At 52.0% G+C, this 22,718-nt stretch overlaps 2 protein-coding genes across 8 annotated transcripts in view; one reads left to right on the top strand and one right to left on the bottom strand.

The window, feature by feature from the left end:
- Neurl1 (neuralized E3 ubiquitin protein ligase 1) overlaps nt 1-9,116 on the top strand; it is a 75,961-nt gene extending 66,845 nt beyond the window's left edge. For all 3 annotated transcript variants that reach the window (XM_069994111.1, XM_069994129.1, XM_069994119.1), the window contains exons 4-6: nt 2,159-2,875; nt 6,219-6,365; nt 6,796-9,116. In XM_069994111.1, the coding sequence (XP_069850212.1) occupies nt 2,159-2,875; nt 6,219-6,365; nt 6,796-7,028 (1,097 nt within the window). In that variant the 3' untranslated portion in view covers nt 7,029-9,116. The remainder of the gene's footprint in view (nt 1-2,158; nt 2,876-6,218; nt 6,366-6,795) is intronic.
- Nucleotides 9,117-9,890: 774 nt separating this feature from the next.
- Nucleotides 9,891-22,718, bottom strand: part of Sh3pxd2a (SH3 and PX domains 2A) — a 201,458-nt gene continuing 188,630 nt past the window's right edge. For all 5 annotated transcript variants that reach the window (XM_069994099.1, XM_069994102.1, XM_069994101.1 and 2 more), the window contains 2 exons: nt 21,432-21,551; nt 9,891-19,143 (listed from right to left, as the gene is read on the bottom strand). In XM_069994099.1, coding sequence (XP_069850200.1) covers nt 17,191-19,143; nt 21,432-21,551 — 2,073 coding nt within the window. In that variant the 3' untranslated portion in view covers nt 9,891-17,190. The remainder of the gene's footprint in view (nt 19,144-21,431; nt 21,552-22,718) is intronic.

Below are 22,718 nucleotides of genomic sequence, written 5' to 3'. Positions count from 1 at the left end.
ATTCCTGAGCACAACATAAGCAAAAATAAAAAGCCGGAAGTGGTGCTATGGCTCAAGTGGTAGAGCACTAGCCTTGAGCTGAAGAGCTGAGGGACAGTGCCCAAGCCCAGAGCTCAGGCCCCACGACCGGACCCCCCCCCAAAAAAAATAGTTTGTAAAAATACTGTACACAGAGGGGTTACGGTTACATGAGTAAGGTTATGAGTACATTTCCTATCCAGCATTGTTGCCTCCTCCTTTAAAAAAAAAAAAAAATAAGCCACCAGAAAACCGGAAGTGGTGTTGTGGCTCAAGTGGTAGAGCGCTAGCCTTAGGCTGAAGAGCTCAGGGACAACGCCCAGGCCCAGAGTTCAAGCCCTATAACCAACAACAACAACAAAAATAGTGGCTTATTACCCATAAAAGGACTATTGGTACTTCTATAGCATAACTCAATGTTTATATTAAAAAAGTAACCAGCTAAAACTTTATAAAACAAAACTAAAGCCTGGTGTTAGTTGTTCACACCTATAATCCTTGCTACTCTGGAGGCTGAGATCTGAAGATTACTCTTGCAATCTAGCCAAAAACCAAGAGATTCTTACCTCCAGTTAACCAGCAAAAAACCAGAAGTGGAGGCATGGTTCAAGTGATAGAGCACCCTCCTCTATGAACAAAAAGCCCAATGTGAGCGTGAGGCCTACATACACACATGCACACAAGCCCACTACATAACCAAGTCCACAAATTCATAATCTAAATATATCACCTGTGGGAGGTGAGCAGCCAGCCAGTTCTTTCTTTCTGTTGAGCTGTATTTCCTATAAAATACAGTTTGAATTACTTGTCTGATTGAAGAGGAAGAATCTGAGTCCCAGTAAAAGAGCTCTTGGATGAATTTCCTGAACTTCCCTCAGCTCAGTGTCCTTATGTGGCAATGGTAAACTCAAAAGATAACTGTCTGGATTAGATGTGACAGTTTACACAAGGGGATTGAGAGGAGAGTGGGGGTTCCCTCTGGCCTTACAGAGTTAAGATGGGATCAGTGTATACCTAACAGAAGATTTGTCTATGAATGTGACATTGTTCTAGGTGCTGGATTAAAGATGGAAGATCCCCAGAGGTTGAGTGTGTGTTTGTGTTTTAATTAAAACATTTTTTTTTTCTGCTGGTCCTGGGGCTTGAACTCTGGGCTTGGGCTCTGTCCCTGAGCTCCTTTTTGTTTAAGGCTAGCACTCTTACTACTTGAGCCACAGCTCCACTTCTGTTTTTTGTTTTTTTTCCTGTGATTAACTGGAAATAAGAGTTTCACAGACTTTCCTGCCTGGGCTGGCTTCAAACAGTGATCTTCAGATCTCAGCTTCCTGAGTACTTAGGATTACAGATGTGAACCACCGGTGCCCAGCATAACTTTTTTTTTTTTGTTGTTATTATAAAGGTGACGTACAATGGGTTTACAGTCATATAAGTCAGATAAAGAGTACGTTTCTTTTTGGACAACGTTACCCCTTGGGAGATTGAAACTTAAGAAAAAAATTTACCTCCTAGGAAGTGCTAGGAATCAACCTAGGGCCTATTGCCTAAAAAAAAAAAAAAGGAGTAAAGAGAAAAAAGAAAGCCAGGCGTTGGTGTTGGTGGCTTGTTCCTGTAATCCTAGCCACTCAGGAGGCTGAATTCTGAAGATCAGGCAGACAAATATGAGAGGCTTCTATCTAAAATTAACCAGGAAAAAACCCCAAACAAACTGGAAGTGGAAGGTGTGGCTCAAGTACTAGAGCAGCAGCCTTGAGCGGAAAAGCTAAGGGATAGGGTCCAGGTATGACGCGCACGCGCGTGCGCGCACCCCCCCCCCCCCCACGCGCACACACTTGCACTCTTGCTGCAGACAATAAGTGCACCTGGTACAGAGAAAGCCCGGCCTGCTGTTAGCATTCAGAAGCCAGGAGATGGCCTTGGCCCCATGCCGTTATTTAAACCGTGCTGCCCTCGTGTCACGGCATTTTTTGTTTTATGTGTTAAGCATTTGCTAAGTGTGTCAGTGGCGCCTACTTGAAACGCAGCTGAGTCGGGGCGCAGGCATGGGTTGGCGGCGGTGACCTTGGCAGTGACCTTTGACCTTGACGGTGCCCGTGACCTGACGGCTGTCCCCCCCACCCCTGTCCCGCCCTCCCCGCCGCAGACAGCGAGCTGGTGCCCCCCGACTGCCTGCGGCCGCGCTCCTTCACAGCGCTGCGGCGGCCCTCGCTGCGCCGCGAGGCGGACGACGCGCGCCTCTCCGTGAGCCTGTGCGACCTCAACGTGCCCGTCGGCGAGGGCGACGGCGAGGGCGACGGCGACGGGAGCGCGCCGGCCTCGGCCTGCCCGATCCCGCAGAACTCGCTCAACTCTCAGCACAGCCGCGCGCTGCCCGCGCAGCTCGACGGCGACCTGCGTTTCCACGCGCTGCGCGCGGGCGCGCACGTCCGCATCCTGGACGAGCAGACGGTAGCGCGCCTGGAGCACGGGCGCGACGAGCGCGCGCTCGTCTTCACCAGCCGGCCCGTGCGCGTGGCCGAGACCATCTTCATTAAGGTCACGCGCGCGAGCGGCGGGGGCGGCGCGCGGCCCGGCGCGCTCTCCTTCGGCGTCACCACGTGCGACCCCAGCACGCTGCGGCCCGCCGACCTGCCCTTCAGCCCCGAAGCCCTGGTGGACCGCAAGGAGTTCTGGGCCGTGGGCCGCGTGCCCGGGCCCTTGCACAGCGGCGACATCCTGGGCCTGGTGGTCAATGCCGACGGCGAGCTGCACCTGAGTCACAACGGCGCAGCCGCGGGCATGCAGCTGTGCGTGGATGTCTCGCAGCCACTCTGGATGTTCTTCGGCCTGCATGGCGCCATCACGCAGGTCCGCATCCTCGGTGAGTGCTGGGCTGAGGCCCTCCGAGTGTGTGTGTGGGGGGTTGGGGGCCGGGGACTTCCCAGATCCCCTACCAATACCCAAGGCGAGTTCTGGGGGAGACCCCATCGTCCAGGCCGAGGGTCTTCAAATGTCACAAGAGCTGAGTTCAAAGCCAGCTCAACACACACTCCCAGACACACTCCCCACACCCCAGGGCGCCCAAAAAAATGGGGAAATGGTTTCCACCAGCACTTAACTTTTTTAAACAATTTTTTATTGTTATTATAAAGATGAAGTACAGAGGAGTTACAGTTTCATAAGTCAGGTGAAGAGTATATTTCTTTTTGGAATATGTCACCCAGCAGTTAATGGGAATTCAGGGCCAGTGGCCCTAAGGAGCTTGTGAACACAGATTGATATGTCAGGGGTTTCTGTCTGCCCCGTGGGGTGTGAGGTGAGGTGGGGAGAGGAATCCCTGAGCAGGCAACCTTGAGAGAAATGGGATTGCAGAATTTTAGATCTTTTTTTAGGGGGACACAGAGTTTTAATGGATTGGAAGTGTAACCATACTTCCCAGATAGTTTGTGGAATGTTCATAGTTTTGTTGTTGTTGTTTTGAAAAAGGGGCCTTGTGGCTAAAACGTTAGGAAAACATTGATTTGAATAGAGCAGTGGGAGGATTCTCTATTGCAAGATTTCTCAGAGCCTTTAATATGTGGTGCTGTTGTCTACTTGAGCTGGCTTCAAATGGAAATCCTCAGATCTCAGCCTCCTTTGTAGGATTACAGGTGTGAGCCACCAGTGCTCAGCTGCAGTGTGAATCTTTAAATAGAGTGGTTGAGGTCTACAGTTTTCCGAGCTAATTTGTTCAGAAATCTTTTTTCCTTTGCACGAAGCATTCCCTGGCATCCATATTACTCCAGAGGGCAGGTGTTTATACTCTGCAGCCCTGGTCTACTAACCAGCCCTGTTAGACTGAACTATATTCATTAACCTCACTGGGAGGACCTAGTAAACTTCATATTCTTGAGTCTCCCTCCACAGATTCTGGGCAACACACACACACACACACACACACACACACACACACACACACACACACACACACACACACACACACACACACACACACACACACACACACACACACACACACACACACACACACACACACACACACACACACACACACACACACACACACACACACACACACACACACACAATGTGCCAAGGCTGGAGTGCCCTCAGCCGCACGACCCCCAGCCTCAGCCCAGGAGGTTTGATAGAGCAGGTAAATGTGCACCAATGTGCTCTTTCTTGTAGATCATGTGTGTTTACATAACTAAATGCTTGTAGTCTTTAGAGAGACCAAATGAAAGTAGAGTGAAAGAGAGAAAAGCAATGAAAAGCAATGAGGCTGGGGTGCTAAGAAGGTAGAATCCAGGGAAAATAAAACATGAAGGAATGAAATTAGGTTCAGTGAAATCAAGCAGAAAGGCAGATGAGCTAGACTGGCCTGAGAATTCAAGATGGAATAAAATGAAATTGGATTAAGGGGAAAAAGAAAGCTCAGGTGAGAGATAATTGGCTGTGCTCAGTGAGAGACACTGCTCAGATCCTCAGAGAAAGGAAATGACACAAGGATAAGGTACTCTCCTGCGTCAGCAGCATCTAATAATAGATAAGGAGCTTTCCAGCAAGCTTCTGTCATCCAAAGAGGTTTATAAGACTGGAGCAAAGGAGAATTAAGAGAGAGGAAAATCAAGACTTTTCTGTCTCAAGTGATAAGTGGGTCAAGTGGATATGGAAGAAGAACCACCCAGAATTCAACATCTGTTAAAGTACAGTGTTCCTGAGTGGTTTGGAGGATTGGGTATTTGAGCCAGAAAGCTGGTATTTGGAGGATCCTGACTGATTCTAAAGGAAAAACTAATCAGTGATGATGTATGAAGGGTCATCATTTACTTTATAGAGCAGCGGTTAGCTTTGTGGAAGGCCTTGGTAAACTAAGAATGGAAGGCTGTTTCCCTCACTCATATGTGTCACAAACCCCACTGCCAATTCATATTTACTGGTGGAATATTAGAAATACTGTCACTAAAGACAGAAATATAATAAGGATGCCTTACAGACACTGCTCTGACAATGCTAGCCTGTGAAATAAGGCAAGGAGAATAAATAGGAGGCATGTGTTTGGGGCTGGGAAGGTGGGTCAGTGGTAGAGCGCTTGCCTTGCATGCATGAGGCCCTGGGTTCGATTCCCCAGCACCACATAAGCAAAAAGAAAAAAAGCCGGAAGTGGCGCTGTGGCTCAAGTGGTAGAGCGCTAGCCTTGAGCTGAAGAGCTGAGGGACAGTGCCCAGGCCCAGAGTTCAGGTCCCACGACCGGATCCCTCCCCCCAAAAAAAGATCAACTTTAAAAATATTAACACAAGCCAGGTGCCGGCTTGTAATCCTAGCTATTCAGGAGGCTGAGATCTGAGGATCGTGGTTCAAAGCCAGCCCTTGCAGGAAAGGCTGTGAGACTCTATCTCCAATAAACTACTCATAAAACTGGAAGGGGAGCTGTGGCTCAAGTGGTAGAGCACTAGCCTTGAGCTGAATTGCTGAGGGACAGCGCCCAGGCCCAGAGTTCAAGCCCCATGACCGAACCAAAACCAAAACCAAACAAAAAATATTAACACAGTAAGAGAAACCTTATGAGCATCTACTGGTTATGCCTAGATATAATGTTATAATAATGAAATATCTTACTCAGCACCCTCAAAGTGTTCTATTAGGGCAGATAGGGGAGCCACAGTCAGTGACCTTTCCTTTTCTTTGAACATTTGTGGCTAAACTGGAGAAGCAGCACTGGATTCCTGGGCAAAGAACCCAGAATATCCCAGGCTCTGTAGTTGTTCAATCCTGAGTCCATACTAGGTGTGTAGGTGGTTGGTGCATGTGGATTGTTTTTTTTTTTTTTTTTAATTGCGGAGGGTGATGAGGCTCCCTGGAAGTGGAGGTTCCCTGGACAATCAGGTCTTTTGGTGGAAAGAGCTCTGTCCCCAGCCTTAAGTGTGCACAATGGGCCTTAGAATTTATAGCAGGAAAGAGCAGGAGGGAGCTTGGGAGAGAGGAATGAGGGATGAAGGAAAGGACACGGGACCACAACCTGGGGGAGGAGGCGTATGCTTTTCCGAAGAGTCAGTGGGTGATGCCTGTGGACTGTCTCGAAGAACATGGGGCTCAGACAGCAGGAGGGAGCTGGGGACTTTGCCCATGGCTATCCTGTGGTCAGGCCTGGGAGCCCACTGTGGGAGTGTAGCCTTGATGTTATCCATTGGCTGGTGGTAAGTGTGGTCTTCCCCCTTCTGCAGGCTCCACCATCCTGGCTGAGCGGGGTGTCCCATCGCTCCCCTGCTCCCCTGCCTCCACACCAACCTCACCCAGTGCCCTGGGCAGCCGCCTCTCAGACCCGCTGCTCAGCACATGCAGCTCTGGACCTCTGAGTAGCTCTACTGGTGGTGAGTCCGCTGGCCTTCCTCCCTCCTTCTCCCTCTCAGCCTTCCTTCTCTTCTCAGGTCCTTCTTGTCCTCCCTCCCTCCCCCCTCCCTTTCCCTCTCCCTCTTTCCTTCTCCCCCTCTTTCCTTTCCTTCCTCCCTCCTTCCCCTTTCCCTGTAGACTAGAACAGAGGAGCTGGAACCTGGCTCAGTCAAGCCTTGTTGGGTAGAGACATCGGGCAGGTCCCTCCTGTTCCCTAGCTGGGAAGCTTTCTCCAGAGTTTTCAGCGCACATGGAGTGACCAAAAGTAGCTCAGGGGCATCTTGCCTTAGAAGGCTTGAGGCCCCTTTTCTTCCCCATTCCTGCCTCCCATCACCTAGCTGTGGTCTGGAGCTGAGCACACTGCCAGAGCTCTGGGTCAGGACCTCCTGACTGATGCTCCTTTCCCCTCAGGGACAGTCCCCAATTCCCCAGTGAGCCTGCCTGATTCTCCACTGAGCTCAAGCCAGTGGAGCTCTGAGTGCACCATTTGCTACGAACACACGGTGGACACGGTCATCTACACATGTGGTCACATGTGCCTCTGCTACGCCTGCGGCCTGCGTCTCAAGAAGGCTCTGCACGCCTGCTGTCCCATCTGCCGCCGCCCCATCAAAGACATCATCAAGACCTACCGAAGCTCCTAGCCCCATGGTGGAGCCCCACCCTCTGCATCCATCTCTGCAGACTTCAGGCCCATGCCAGCTGAGGGCTAGGCTCATAGGCCTCTTTTCTTCTGTTGGGAACTGCTGCTCCTTTTCTATTCATCATGGGAAACGAAGGCCCTGAAGGTTTTGGCTGAGAAAGGGGCCTGGCTGGAGGGAGGGCAGAAGCACAGCACAGGCAGAGGCCACGCCCATCTTCTCTTTTCTGCAGCCAGCTCTTCCCTGCATGCTGAGGGCCTAAACTGGGGTCTCAGCCTCTTGCAGCCCCTCCCCTCTCAGGAGGTTCTTGTGGCCCATATGGGCACTTTGGCAAGAATTAGAAAACGCCTGTCTTCTTCTGGGCATTCCCAAATGAGGGTCCGCAGCTTGGCTGGAGGAGTAGGGACTGGATATTGCATCTGTTTGCTTCTTCAGCCTGCTGCCACTGAGCAGCACACAACCTGTTCAACAGGCCCTGGGCGTGCAGCTCCTGAGGGGCATCTCACTCCATACCTGTGCTCTCCTCTTTCTTTGCTTTTCTGTGTATTGGGCCTGGCAGTGGACTCCTCTCCCCCAGGTATCTGCAGCCTCTGTGCCATGTATCTTTCCTCCCACCCAGGTTGCAGAGGGCTCTAGGCCCGCCGTGCCTGCCTCAGGCTCAGCTGCCATGGCCAGGACCCCTGCTGGGTATAGCCTCTGCCACAAGCATCTCGCTGGGTACTGTTGCCCAGAGATGCCCTTTGGTATGGGCGGGGGTGAGTCTGTCTGCTGGTAGGGTCTCTTAAGAACAGTCTGCAGCCACCCCCCTTGGGCCTCTGTTCCCACATCTCAGTGCCCACCTGGGCCTGAAACTGGGCAGTGGCCTCGGTAGCCATCATGTGCCCAGAAGGAGCCAGGGTCCCAGTGGGAGGGGATTCCCTGGGCTAGGAGTAGCTCTTCTCCTTATTTTATTTATTTATTTATTTGGTTCTCAGTTTTTATTTGTGGGTGATCCTTGATCTGGGGCTCTTAGAAAAGCTGCCATGTATGTGGGATACCAAGTAAGCGGCAGCAGAATCATCACTCAGAATCCATCCCATGCCCCAGCCACAAAGCCCATGGCCACCTGTCTGAGTTGGAACTCCCCCAAAGGGGCCAGGCTGGAGTTCTCCTGGAGTCGGTCGTGCAGAGAGGCAAATGAGCCTCCAGAGGGCTCCACTGGGCTTGGTCGCCCAGTGAGAGCCCCACAGTGCTCCTGGGAGCTGGGTTGCAAAAGGGGCCTCAGATGACCTGGAAGTTGTCTCCCCTCCCCCTCTGCCCCCCACCAGGGGGGCTTCAAGGGTCCTGGGAAGGCTGAGAGAGGGAGCCCATGTGGGCTGGGGAATGGTTAAGGGCCCTTGTCATAGGGGCCCCAGTTCCCCACTGCTCTTAGGAAAGGTGCTGCCCCAGTAATGCTGGAAGGTGAGGCCTGCTTCCAGCACCTCTGGGGTATGCAGAATGGAGAGAGGGAAGTGGTGCCCCTGACACCATTCAGTGAGTCCCGTCTGCCTTCTCACCCTAGTGCAAGCCAGTGTGGAATCTTGGCCTTGACTCGCTAGCATCCCAGCCTCTGTACCCCCAGGTGGCTTATTTTGCGTCCTCGGGTGGTTTCTTCTGTGACAGGCTGGGCCTGGGGTTCTAGTCCTGACTACTGACTAGTCATATGGCCCTGGTCTGGTGGTCACCTTCTGACCCCTGCTTCCTATAAAAAGGGGTAGTTCGGAGGTAGGGCAGACTTTTTGGCCCTTGGGGGAGGCTGCTGAGAGTGGTGTGGTGCAGAGGCCCAGGGAACAGGAACCCAGCTCTGGCAAAGGCCTGAGGGGCTGTGGGAAGTCAACTCTCCATGGCCCTGGGAGACCTAGCCAGTGAATAGCCCGTTCCATTTGGGGGTCCAGTCGGCAAGGCAAAGAACAGTGTGAGATGCAGAGGCTGCCTGCCAGCAGGAGATGGAGGAAAACAAGCCATTGTCCATCCTTTTACCAGTGGGGCAGCCACCACCAGCTTTGTGAACTCGGGTTGCTGTGATTGTGAATAAAGGTGATGTCATACCAGCTGGAGGGCTGGAGGGAGGTCTGTGTGTATGTATGGGTCATTTGTCCTTAGGTGTGGCCCTGGGCAGGCCTCAGAGCTCCCAAGGTGAGCTGAAACAATCAAGGTAGGGAAGGCTCCCTGGTGTGGGGGTTTTGTGCATGACCTGGGGTCTACAGCAGAAGCTGGAAAGCCAGGCAGTCCGGAAATTCCAGTGTTCACAGGCCCCTGTGTCTGAGAAAAGGGTGTGATGGCTTGGGAGCAGTAGGAGGCCATGAAGAGGCTGGGCGTCCTCTCGGGCCAACTTGGATAGATTGTGCAGTGGAACGCGACACCTAGAGGTTGGAGGGGGAATATACAGGTCTTCATTCTGGTCACCAGGGACTGGAGCTCAGCTGTGTTCCCACTGGTGGATATAGCTGGGGAAAAAATGGAGGTCTCTGAATTGAGAACCTGTGCAGAGCAGTTAGACGTGCTAAGTACTTTTTGATGGCTGGCAAAGTGGGGAAACAGGCCAACGTCTAGACACAATGTTGGCATCAGTCATCTGGCTGGGCTGTGTGGGATGCCTGCCTTCCTACCCTCATGGGAGGATGCTCTGGCTGCCCAGTTTGGGCTGGCCTTAACCCCCCATAGCAGGACCAGTGTTGCCTGCTTACAGAGTCTAGTACAGGCAGGTTAGGGTCAAACATGCTGGAGATGGGAGCCATCCTGGCCACTCTCATGAAGTCCTCCCCGAGCTGAGGAAGGTTGGAGGAACCCAATGGGGACTGTGGCCCCCATGTACTGAGATGGAAGCTGGTGTCAAGAATTAAGTGATTTAAAAAGACAAAAAAACACCTTTATTTAGTTTTCAGGGAAATACAAGATGCATGTAAACATAAACAAAATACAAAACAACCCAAATCTTTACAGTCTAGAAGCATGCCAAGGCAGAGCATTTCTGCAGACCAACAGTCCCGTGAAAGTGATAAAGGACACCTGCCAGATGGCAGGCCAAGGGCTCGGGTCCCTTTCCCAAGGTGTGATGAGACTTTAAGAAAACTATTATAAATACCAGAAACCTGGAGATAGTTTAGCACCACCATTGATCCTGGAAATATTTCAGCACTCACGTGGACTGCACTGTATTGAATTCATTTTTTTTTCTCCAGTTTTTCTGCCAAGGGGAAAGAGGAAAAAACCTGGAGAAAGGACTTAGAGTGGGCTCCTAGTCCTACTAGGAGCTGGGTAGGGGATGGACAGCAGGAAGAACTCCTCAAAGTTCCAGAGCCCCAGCCCTATCTACCAGCTCACCTCTAGCCATACAATCCAATACCCATGCTTCAGAGACCCCGCTTATCCATCTTGCTCCTCAGCCATTTTCCTGCACATCTCAGAAGCTGGCAGACACCCATTCCCCACCCTGTGTCCTGCATTCACAGAAAATATCTTGCATGGAGTAAGTTGCCAATTCAAGGTGGCCATTTATTCTTCTCTGACATAAACTGAGCCATGTGCCTTGGTGAGAAACCACTAACAGAAGAGCATAATCCTGGTTGGGTGTGCAGTTCTGGCCTAATTCATAGCAGGCAGGCAGGCTCAGCAAATGGAACCATGGAGGATCAGAGAACCTTGAGATAATCCATTAGTGGGAGGCTGACAGGTTCTCTTCACCTCGGATAGGCCTGAGGAAGTCTGAATCTTGAGTTCCAGTTTGGGGATGGTGGGCCCCTATTGCATGGCCCTTCATGGTCACTGGTTTCTGATTTGTATAACCCCACACTCTAGCTTTGGATTGGACAAAGGGTAGTGGGAAAAATCTGTGATGAACTTTGGAGATGAATGTTGTTTTCTGGAAATGGCCTCTAAAATGAACAATTGTTTAGGTGCAACACCTCTTCTCCACCTGCTGGCCATTCGCTGCGACTCAATTTGTGGCCCAGTGAAAAACTGTTTGACTAGTTTCCATGGTCAAATAGGAAGGATTTCCCTGTCTCCAGCTCTGGCTGGACTTGTGGTTGTTAAGTCATAAAAACCCCTGTGCACTTGCTCTCCTTCCTGACACATTCAGCATTGGCTTGTTCCTTCAATAAAGACAAAGCACAACTCCTATCTTTCAGCCTTCCCACACCCTTTCTGCATAGAAGACATCCTTTTCATCCATGTCCTCCCATGAAGGGAAGGCAAGCCCTAACCACATGCGTACGTACATGACATGCACACACACACGTCGTCAACATGCCTCTCACCCACCTCCAACTTGCTCAATCCATCTTCCTCTAAAAGAATTCTCTCACACAAACCTCTTAACGTGCAAACCACTGGCCAGGATGGGGCTGAGCAAGGCAAGGACCTTCAGCACAGAGAACCACTACCCTGTAAGGCCACTATGTTCTGGGAAGGGGATAGGAAAGGATGCTGATTGTCAAGGTCAAGTGCAAATTTGAGACTTGAAAGATAGGATAGGGAAAGGGGAATTTCATGTGAATCCCAGCGTTATAGGCAGGCTGGCACCAAGGCTCTGGAAGGTAGCGCCTTCCACCAGTCCATATACCAGCATGCACCCAGGACAAAGCAGGAGGGAAGTTACAATTAGTGGGGCTGAGGTCATAGGTCACTGACCCTGTCCTCTCACTTGCTTTGATGATAGACCTTCAGAACCTCAGGAGAAGAGACTATTCCAAACAGATTTAGCTGGAGAAAACTCAGTCCCTAGGATACCTTCATACTACCATGAGGTGTGCGGCCAGGCCTGTGGTAGAGACAGTAGGTGCTGCTATAAATGCACATGTAGCTCCTGTAGAACCCACCTCCAGCCCGTTCTCACCCTGCTCAGCCTGACCTTCCCTCAGAAACAAGAGCCCAGGGGCCGGCAGCTCTCAGGTCACATGGCTTCTGATGCAGGATGCCGGCTGGGAGGAGGCCTGCCAGGTGGGTGTCCTGACTTCATCATCTCTCTTCCATGGCTGCTTTTTGGACCCAGGAATTAAGGCCTTAGGCTGCTTCTGCTAGATCTGTTAATGCCAGTGTGAAGTTTCCAACTAAATAATACAATAATTATCAAAGTGGGGGGAAAAACACATTGCACTCTCCAGCCGGGATTGTGTGTGTGAATGGCACACATAAACTTGCTGCCAGAGCTGAATCCCTTGGGACCTGCCCAAGGCCAAGGACTGTTCAATGGAGACAGCTTGCCCAGGATTTTCTTCTCTAACCCCATGTTATATAATTCAAGTGGGAAATTACCAGCACACACACGCACACAAGCACACAGGCACACACACATTTTCTCAACACACAGCCCTCAAAAAAGTGAGGGAATCTTATTCTTTAGCAATGTGGACTGTTGTTCTCTTTCCAGAGAGCTCTGCGTAGAGATTCTCAGTGTCTGGACATGTGGATGTTTCTATTCCAAGAAAGACCCACGCAGGCACAGCCCCACTCCAGCACAGACATCCATATCCATACAGAAATTCAGCAAATGAGGGTTGGAGCAGCAAGCTTACAGTACTGAAGGTGGAGGGGTTGAGCCAGGCATGAGCGTGCTCACTGCTCTGGGAGGCAGAGCTCCAGGGGCTGGGGCCAGAGGGGCCTTCTGCCCCACCACTTGCACTGGCCCTACGGAAGGAGGCTGGCTTGGTACCTGTCACGAGGGCTTCTGTCTGCAGACAGCTGGGCACAGGGCTCCTGGGTTTGTCCCAGGACTCCTGAGGCCTGCCTGGGTTGAAGTGGGGCCTACTCCTCACAGTGATGTCATTGAGATGAACGGTGGCCCAGGCTCAGCCGTCAGGCCCTGCTGCAGGGTTGTGGGACTTGCATTTCACTGGGTATACAGGGCCTAAGGCACCGGCACCCTCCCAATGGTTTAGTTACATCTAGGGTTCTTGCCCACTAACCAAACTGAGCTTCCATTGTTCTCCAAAGAACTCAGACACATATTAAAAAGGCTCATAGCCCAAACATCAGGAGCCTGGGGTGAGGGAGGGCTGCTGGGAGTCACTTTTAGGACAGGTCTCTCTGAGCAGCTGGCTTGCAAAACAACAAAAATGAAAACCTGGAGCAGTTCCTGGATGTCCCTGCTCTGCTCTGGGGACTGGGCCTGGGAGGTCAAAGGCCCAGGTTACTTCCCTGAATCCCTTTCTTCTGGGTGGACAAGACCCAACAGAAAAAGAGGCTGCCCTCTAGAGCCCTTCCATTCTTGCCAGGGAAACCCACCCGGGTGTTCCACCGTTCCAATTCCTTCCAGCAGCCCTCTCATGCCTCCTGCAGACTGGGCCGTGGGGTAAGTGAGCCCTGGCATCTCTCTTGGTCATATTGCACTTTCCTGTCTCAGACTGTTTTCATTTTCCATTGAGAATGCAAAGTATTTGGAGGGAGCAGGGGAAGTGAGTAACGTTAAAGAAATAATATTATCAGTTAAATATAAAAATAGGAAAAGCAGGGGTTGGTTCATCTTTCTTTGCCCCTTAAAAACAAAAACTACCAAACCAAGGTCTAAACTTAAATAATTCTACGCCTACTCTGCAAGTACTAGTAATAGGAAAAATAATGCTTGGCCGAAATTCCCTTGTCTTTTTTTCCTTAGATGATAAAAAGTAACATTCCTTGCTGAGGAAAGCAATGGATACAAATGCCAGTAAAATATGCCGCTCTAACATCTGAAACTGATTATAGTGATTCTATATAATGCCTTCGTCCAATGGAGAATCAAGAGAAAGACCCACACAAAGAGGAACCTTTGGGGCCAGGCTGGGGATGGATGGATTCTGCCAAGGTCCCAGCAAACAGGACCTGGCCACACCACAGGGAGGAGGGAACCTTCCAGGTCCCTCGTGCTGCCCCACCCCAGATCCCATATCCTAGACAAAAGAACATGGAGGAGCCAGGTCGGCTATGACAGAGTGTAAGTGGGAGAGATTTTCCCCCTTATCATAAAAGAAAAAGGACTTTAAGCTGAAAGAAAAACAAAGCACCAAATGATGCATCTTCCGGCATTATATAAACCGCAATAATGACCTCAGAAGGGCTCATTAGGATTAAAGTTGCAGTATACAGCAATACAATATTTCACATTTTCAATCACAACGAATGGAAAACTAGGTTTGGATGCTGCTGAGATTTCATTTTTGCCTTTTAGTCTGATCTGGTTTTCCTCCAGGTGAGTCAGAGCCCAGGCCTCCCGTCCTCTGCTGTGCTGGCAGTGCCTTCTGCTCTGCTGACAGTGTGCTCCAACATCACAAAACAGCTCAGTAGCTCTAGGGAAAAGGCCCTCCTGCCTGGGCAGGGCTAGGAGTCCAGGGGCACAGGCCTGGCACCCCTGGCTGTGCCTGAGGACTGGCATGCACCCTTCTTCAAGTATTAATATTCTTTGGGTTTGCAGGGTTTTGTGCTGTGCTGTGAATCAGGGGTTTGATGGGGGGGGGGGGACAAGGTGCAGTGCAAACACTGCTCAATTCCACATGCTGCCAGCAGGTGGCAGCATCTCCCACTTTTCCTGGATGCCTGAGCAACTCCCAACCATTCTTGGGGCTGGAGGTCACAATGTAAACATGATGGCCACACAATAATCTGTAACAGGGCTGGGGAGGAACACAGGATCAATGTGGAGGGAAACCTGCCATTAACTAGCTGGGTGATTTAGGGAAAGTCATTTCCCATTCTTGGGTTAAAGTAACAGGAAGAGATGGGAAGTGTTCACTTCCTAGGTCCCTACCAATCTTGCCCTTTAATGACATGATGGCTTCAGAGCCCTAGAGATCAGGGTATTTTGGGGGGGGGAGGGGAGGGAGCAGGAGAATGTGGGTGGCAGAGATCCATAGCGGGCAGTACGGAAGGTGGGGAAGGGCGGCCTAGGCAGGCTCTGGGGAGCACTGTGGTCCAGTCCAACTGAGATGCTCTATGCTTGGCAGTGCCGCTCTCCCTCCTGGCCAGCTGGACTCTGGTGACGGAACTGACTCAGCACAGGCGTCTGAGGTGTGGGGCCGTAGCCCTCCCCCTGGAAGGTCCTTTCACCCAACAGTCCCTCTACTTTTAAATTTTATTTTAAATAATCATAAATTACTTTTTTCATCTTTTAATAAATATGTGCTGTTTAAAAATGAGAAAAGTATATACTGCATCTTTAAGTAATGCACTCGGTTCTCTGGGTTTCTTTGCATTCCACCGTATTTAAAGTGCATTAATTAAAAATAATGAACCACTTCTTTATCATTATTGTTCAAATAAGTACAAATAATATTAATATGAAGACACTACACTACCATTAGTACTGCAATCTAGCAGATTAACACAATATCCTGCTCTATTTAATACTGTCCAGCAGAAGAAAATAACTAATTTCAATTTCTAAGTCAAATGCATAAACAACGACGAAAAGAAACCAAACAATCTCACCACGGCCCTTTGACAAAGAACACGTGCAGTTTGCCATAGCTGCCAGGCACTGGTGTATGGTCAGGGACAGGGGTGGGGGGTGGATGGCACCAAGACACTGGGTCCTGGCTGACCTGCATGGGGAGGAGGAGCCCTGTCCCCCTTGGTGGAAAGCAGACGCCTTAGTCCAGCGGTTCTGGCAGCTTGGTTGGTCAGCTGGCCGCTGTGAGGCCTGCTCTGTCTGAAATCAAAGGCACGTGCGGAAATCCACTCCCAGCAAAAGTTGAGTCCTTGAGGAGGCTGAAGGCCTTCTTTCTGGAGGGTCCCCTCTGGAATGCCAACCATGAGCAACACAGCCTGAGGTTGACAGAGGGTGGCAGGGGACTTGGTGTTCTCGCTTCTCTCTTCACTGGGGCACAGCCCCTGGAGAAGACCAGGCTGTTTCTGCATCACAGGCCCTCCATCTTCTCAGGCACCTGTGGCATTGCCAGTAGGTTCAGAGGGCTGATGGTGGTATCTGCTCCAGTCCGTAACTGCTTTCAGCAGGTCCTACCTAAGGCTTGCTTTCAGCCCCGTACAGTGGGGTGAACATACAGAGAGCGGAGGGTCACCCCGCAGCCCGGGAGTGGCCTCTCTAAGGTCTGGCTGCTTACAACACCTTCCCTCCCTCTTGGGGAGGGTTCTTTAACCTCATCAATGTTGGGCAGGAACCAGACAGTTAAAATGTTTTGCCAAGCCTGGGGGCCTGGTCATCCCCAGCCCCCGAAGCCTTTGGCAAGCACCGGGCTTGGGCACTGTCCAAACAGTGGACACCAAACAAAAACGACTCGGTTTATGGAAGGGCAAGAATATGAAACCCAGACCCAAACAAAATAGCCTTCCATAGACTACAACAGAAAAGCCCCCCACCCACCCATTTCCCATGTGAGGCTGACCACCTCAGTCTCCCGAACAAAAATAAACCTGAAACCAAGATCTGATATAGAACCCCCAAACCAATAAACCTGTCCCAAAATATGCCAAGGGACCACTCACCACTGCTGGAAATACCGGGCAGTCATGTGCAAATGATGAGCCCCCTCCCCCCCAACCCCCCACTGCCCCAGGAAGGCAGGCCAGGGTAGGGATGGTGGTGGTCAACAGTGGCACCTGGCACCTGGGAATTACTTTTCCTCCAACACACATGCAAGTGGCCTGGCTCAGGGACAGACTGAGCTCACAGAGACCCTGCCCAGCCTCAGTGCCAGGGGTGGCTGATGTGTCCACCCGCGGAAGGCTATGGCGGTCTCTGGAAGCCAGCTCAATCAACTAACATCTATTAATGAGAATCAAGGGCTAGCTGCAGTGGCATGAAGCCAGTCACCACAACAGCCAAGTAGGGGTTAGAACACTGCAGACCCTTCTTCCCCCATGACGTGATATTCCAGATTTGGAGCAAAGGCATGATTGGGGCTCCCTGGGTGGCCTTGTCTCAAATGACCATGCAGTCTATCCGTGAAGGTTACACCAAGGTGTAGGGTGGGTTCCAGGCCTAGGCCTCCCCTCCTATCGCCTTCTTCCAGCGTTGCCTCCCTTCCAGGTGAGGAGCCGCTGGGGGCACCTTTGAGGGCGCCGGTGCTGCAGGGTTCAATGCTGTCCTTCCTCCCTCCCCACCTCCCATTTTGTCCTTCCCCGTGTGTGTGTGTGTGTGTGTGTATGTGTGCCACTATTCGTTTGGTGGTGGCCCCCAAGGCACATGGAGGCTGGAAGGACGCCCCGCTCCCAGTCAGTTCTTCTTCTCCAGGTAGTTGGAGGGCACCCAGCCTTTGAAGGGCTTCACCTCATCCAGGATCTGGCAGTACCACCAGCCGTTGGGGTTCCTCTCCAGCACCTCCATGGACACCCCTTCCTGGAAGCCTGCCGTCTCCTCGTCGCCCTCGTAGTCTGCGATGGAGACGTACATGTCCTTGAGGTTATTGTGGATGAACTGGGACTTCTCGATGGGCTTGGGGCGCACGGGGGACACGGGGATGCAGTTGCGCTGCGCGGACAGCAGCGGGGAGTCGGAGCCCTGGCTGGCAGCGCGCTCGGCCAGGCGGCCCCTGGCCTCGGCGGCGGCGGAGCGCGCCGTGCTGAAGGAGGAGTTGCGGCGGACACCGCGGCCGTCGCTGGCGGTGAGCGACTCGTTCCTCCGGAGGGCACAGGACAGGTTGTTGTCCTTGGGTGGCGGGGACACGAACACAGACTGGGGCCGGACGGCCACCTGCCGCACCCCGTTCCGCATCTTCACGGCGGCGGGGCCGGTCTTGCCGAAGCCGCCGGGGGGCTTGGAGGGGATGGGCGGCGTGGCCCTCTTGCTCTGGTTCACCGTGTTCAGCGCCTGCACCCGCTTCTCGGCGCTTTCCAGGCTGTCGGACTTGCCCTGGCCCTGCTTGCTCTTTGCCGGCTCCGCCTGCTCTTTGCCGGAAGGGCTGGGCTGCTGGCTCTCGTCGGGCATCAGATAGTGGGAAGGGGCCCAGCCCTCCAGCTCCCCAAACTTCACGTACCACCACCCGCTTTCCAGCTTCTCCAGCACCTGGACCTCGGCGCCGGCCGGGAAGCTGATCTCCGAGTCCTGGACCTTCTGGTACGCGCTGCACGTCACGTAGGCCGCTGCCTGCCCTTCCCACTCCTTCCTCGGGGGGCCGGGGGGCGTGGGGGCCGGGAGCGCGATCACATCGGCCGAGCCCCTCCTGGGCCCCTCAGACGCCGTCTGGGGGGGCAGCTCTGAATCCTCACTCTTGGAGCCCTTCAGGCCCCCCCGGAGCTGGCCCGTGGGTCTCAGCTGACGCCTTAAAGTGCTGATGTCCATCTTCTCTTGGCTCTGGGACTCCGCACGGTTGAGCAGCGGCTTGGGCCGGATGGAGGGCTTGGTGCGGGCACAGGGGGTGGGCCCAGCCCTCACCTCCGCCTCTTTCTTGGCCCCGATCTTGGGGGTACCGCGGATGCTCGCATCCGAGGCGGAGCGGGGCTTCAGGTCACCACTGCTCTTGGACAGGGAGGAGGAGGAGGAGGAGGAAGAGGAGCAGGTGGTGTTGATGGTGATGGAGGAGGAGGAGGCTGAGGAGTGGTTTTTCCCCAGCTCTGCCTGGGCATTCTTCTCGACCTTGAGTTTTAGAAGTGATGACGACTTGGGGGAGTTGGAGCCGGACTTGGGGGAGTTTTTCCTGGCAAGGGACAGTGAGGAGCCCCCGGGGGAGTCGCTGTCTCCCGAGGAGCCTCTGGCTGACAGGGCGTCTTCTGCGCATGGCCGGAAGCCCTCGTTCTCGTAGATGGTCTCCTCCTCCAGGGCCACGTCCTCAGAAGACCCACCCACCCTGAAGCAGGCTCGCTGCAGGGAAGAGGCTGGGGAGGGCCTGCGAGGCTGGGAAGGCCGCCTGTCCCCCGCACCTCTGTCTTCTGCAGGTTCCTCACTCAGCTCCGGCTCCGAGTCAAAGCCAAAAGCAGGGATGTCATACTCGGGCTCCTCATACCTGAGCTTCAGCGGGGAGGCCTGGCTGTCCCCGGCCCCTGCACAGCCCTCGTCCACCTCTTTGGGCTTGCTGGGGGGTGCGGGCGGCGGCACCTTGGGCCGGGTGAGAGTGCTGGTGCGGCGGTTCAGGTTGGGCTTCTTGCGCTTATCGATGTAGGACGCAGGGGCCCAGCCCTCCTTCTCACCGATCTGCACATACCACCAGCCACCGGAGTTCTTGTCAATCACCTAGGGGGAAGACAGCAGACCATCCAGAGGGTTGTCCTGGGCTACAGCTTCCTACGATGGCTATAAGCCACATCCATCTCCATCTTACAGAACAACAAACTGAGCCCTTGAGAACGTAGCTCAAGACCCAGATCAGAACTCAAACCCAAGTCTCTAGCATTTCTTGCTTGCTCCCACTCTCCTGGCACCTCTCCTTTGCTTCCAGTCTGTGTCAACATGCCGGGCAAGCCGGTCTCCTCTGCCGTGCCCAACCCTCCCCAAGTTATGGCACTGTTCCCACACCCTATGAAACCCAACTCACCAAGGTCTAGATATATGTGGAACTGCCATTCCATCGCCCCTGCCCTCCCCCAGGGTCCCCCACAAAGGTTCCTGAAAATGGGAAAGGCAGATGACAGCCACTGCCTATGGAATCCCAGTGAAAGAAATTTCATTAGCTGAAGAGAGTTCTTTGGGTTGAATGGTTTCCTGTCAGAAGACAGGCCTTCAGTATAGTGTTTCCTATGCTAGTATAAACTAATCTAAGCTGGTAAAGTATGGTGACTGGTTGAGTAGGGGTTGATTTGGACTAAGGAACATCAAGGGAAGATAATTTAGGATTTGGAGACATTCTTTGAGGAAGAGGCCTGCTCTAAGGAGCGGAAGCTTTAAAACTTTGGCATTGGGGCTGGGAATGTAGCTTAGTGGTAGAGGGCTTGCCTAGCATGCATGAAGCCCTGGGTTTGATTCCTTAGTACTATATAAACAGAAAAAGCCGGAAGTGGCGCTATGGCTCAAGAGCTAGAGTGCCAGCCTTGAGCACAGAGAGGCTCAGGGACAGAGCCCAGGCCCTGAGTTCAAGCCCCAGGATCAGCAAAAATAAAATAAAACTTTGGCACTGAGGACAAGGGGAAAGAAGGACAGGAGAATGGCAAAGGAAGCTGCTCTTAGCTGGGTACAAATGGCTCATTCCTGTAATCCTGACTACTCAGGAGGCTGAGATCTGATGCTACCATTCAGAGCCAGCCCAGACAGAAAATCTGTGAGATTCTACCTTTCATTAATCAGCAAAAAGCCAGAAGGGGAGATGTGGCTCAAGTGATAGAGAGCCAACCTTGAATGAAAAAGCCAAATGAGAGGCTGAGTTCAAGCCTCAGTACCAGTACACACGCATGTGTGCGCACACTCACTCACACACACACACACACACACACACACACACGCTGTTCTTGAGACCAGGCCCCTATAGCTCCCGTATTTTCTTCTTCCTGTTCCTAGATTCCACCTTTCCTGTGCCCATCTCAGGTCTTCAACACTATGAACTCCCACCTGCTTCACAGAAACCTAAGTTCTGTGGGGAGAATGAGTTGAGTCTCAGTGAGTATTCTGTGGATGTAATGCCACAGTTACAGTGTCACTCAAGATAATCCAGCCACCTTTCTTCTCTCTCTCCTGTTTTACCATGCTCACTACCAAGAGACACAAAATGCAGTCACCTCCTCCCAAAGTTTGCTTCAGTGGCTTCAGTCACTCAAGGTCAATTGGAAGCCTCTAAAAATAAACAGTTCAAGCTTCTAGAAATAAACAGTTCATAACTTTTAAATAATGTTTGTCATGGTATGTTGTTCTAATTGTTCTACTTTACTAGTTGTTGTTAACCTCTCATGGTACCTAGCTTAGAAGTTGACCATCATAGGTACGCATGTATAGGGAGTAACAATACACGTAAGCCTTGGTTCTATCTGGATCCCAGTATCTACTGGGGGTCCAGGAAGAGCTGCGTGAATGATATGTCATTTGGGAGGGGTCCCTTGGGGTCTGTTTATCCCCCTTTTTTTGTAGAAATACACAGAGCATGGTGGGGAAGGTAATCACAACCGAAGCCAAAGATCCTGTGATGTGCATTGGCCAGCCCAAGGTCCCTACTAGCTCTGACACTTCCAACACTGGCACTTTTGGTTGTTGGGTGGGTGGTGTCCTGGCCCCTGTGGCAATTGTGAGTGAGGACACCTGCCCTCTAGGGACCTCAGCGATCCAGCTTAGGCTGCCCCCTTGTGGACAATGCCACCAAAATGAACTGGGTGGGATTTTGTTTCACCCACTGTCCTCCAAGCTCAATGCCCACAGTGGCATTGTTTCCAGGCGTTCTATTCCCAGCCCCTACATACACTTTAGGAAATTCCACTACATGTTCCAAACTGAGTGTAGCATGGAAGTCCTGCCTGACCTGCAGAGCATAAGATAAGAAATGCAGGTCCCTGACCGTGATTAGTATAGTAATACCCTTCGTATCTCGGCCTGAGGCTTACCTCTGCCTTCTGTCCACCCCGAAAGCTGATCCCATCAGAAATGCAGGACTGGAATTCGGCAATGGTGTAGTACTCCACCTCAACAGAAGGGGGCTCTGGTGGCTTCGGCAGCTGGAACCCCTGAGGTGGAGAGAGAAAGTGGGCAAAACCCAGCTTATCAGGATGGAACAAGGCCAAGGAATGGTACCATTCCGGCCCCCAGAGATGTGTGTGGCTGCTGACACCAGCTGGACAGCAGGACACCAGCTGGCTTGACAGGGGTCTATCTCCCACATGTTAGGGGCTGCAGGTGGGCAGCAGAGGCTGGGCAAGGCAGCCCATTGTTCTTGGGGGGTGAGGTGGGACTATGGGGAGACTGTGGGCATAAGGTGAGACGTATTGGGTCATCCTGATAGTCTTAATGATCAGGCAGGCCCCGAATAAAACCCAGTGCTCCCCATTTCTTCACACAAGTAGAACACAATGAAACCTCTAACTGCCTCTTATACTCTGGCACACAACACAGAGAATCTACCGTTGGCCCATGGGCTGAAATGAATAGCATTTTCCGTGTGTCTACTGGGCGCCAGACTCTGTTCTCAAAGGCACCAGCATTCAATAGTAAACCAAATAGAACACCTGCCCTGGTAGAGCTGAGTTTCCTTCTAGCTTCCTTCTGCCTCTACTCTGGCTACGGAGTTCTTAGTTAGCTCCTTCCTCACATAATGAGGTTATGATAAAGCAACTGAAAAATGAGGAGGAGCTGTCGTGTGGTGTGGCAGAAAGACCCCAAAGACTGCTGGATTTGTGTCTTAGCAAATTCACTAGCTATGTGACCCCACCGAGGCCCTTGACTACTCTAAGCCTCAGTTTCCAAATCTATAAAATGGAGCTAAGAACAGGATCGTTAAGAATATACTGAGGGACACCTTGTATTCATATACTGTTTTGTAGAATGGGAACTTCTTTGTACAACTACTTAAAGATAGTAATAATTTTTAAAAATGTTAAACAAAGAATATACTGAGATAAGGCATATGGTTTCTGACCCAGGAAAGGACACGGGCAGAGCTCAAGAAACAGAAGCCTGAGTTCGACATTCTGAAATCCCCATTCTTCCCCCAATGGCCCTCATCCTGCCTGTCAAATGAGCTGTCTTGGGGCTTTGGTGTGAGTCTGTCAATTTTCCCTGGCCATGCCTTACTCTGCAGAGTATGAATGGATTGAAAGGATAAGGCCAGCACTCTGGGCAGGTGGGGTTCGGCGAGGTCTAACCAGAAACAGCAGCCTAGTCTCAGCAAGCCTTTG

The sequence above is a fragment of the Dipodomys merriami genome, unplaced genomic scaffold (genome assembly GCF_024711535.1).
Source record: "Dipodomys merriami isolate MVZ:Mamm:240054 unplaced genomic scaffold, mDipMer1.0.p SCAF_102, whole genome shotgun sequence".
NCBI classification, from domain to species: Eukaryota; Metazoa; Chordata; class Mammalia; order Rodentia; family Heteromyidae; genus Dipodomys; species Dipodomys merriami.
This window is presented reverse-complemented; position numbering and strand designations above follow the sequence as displayed.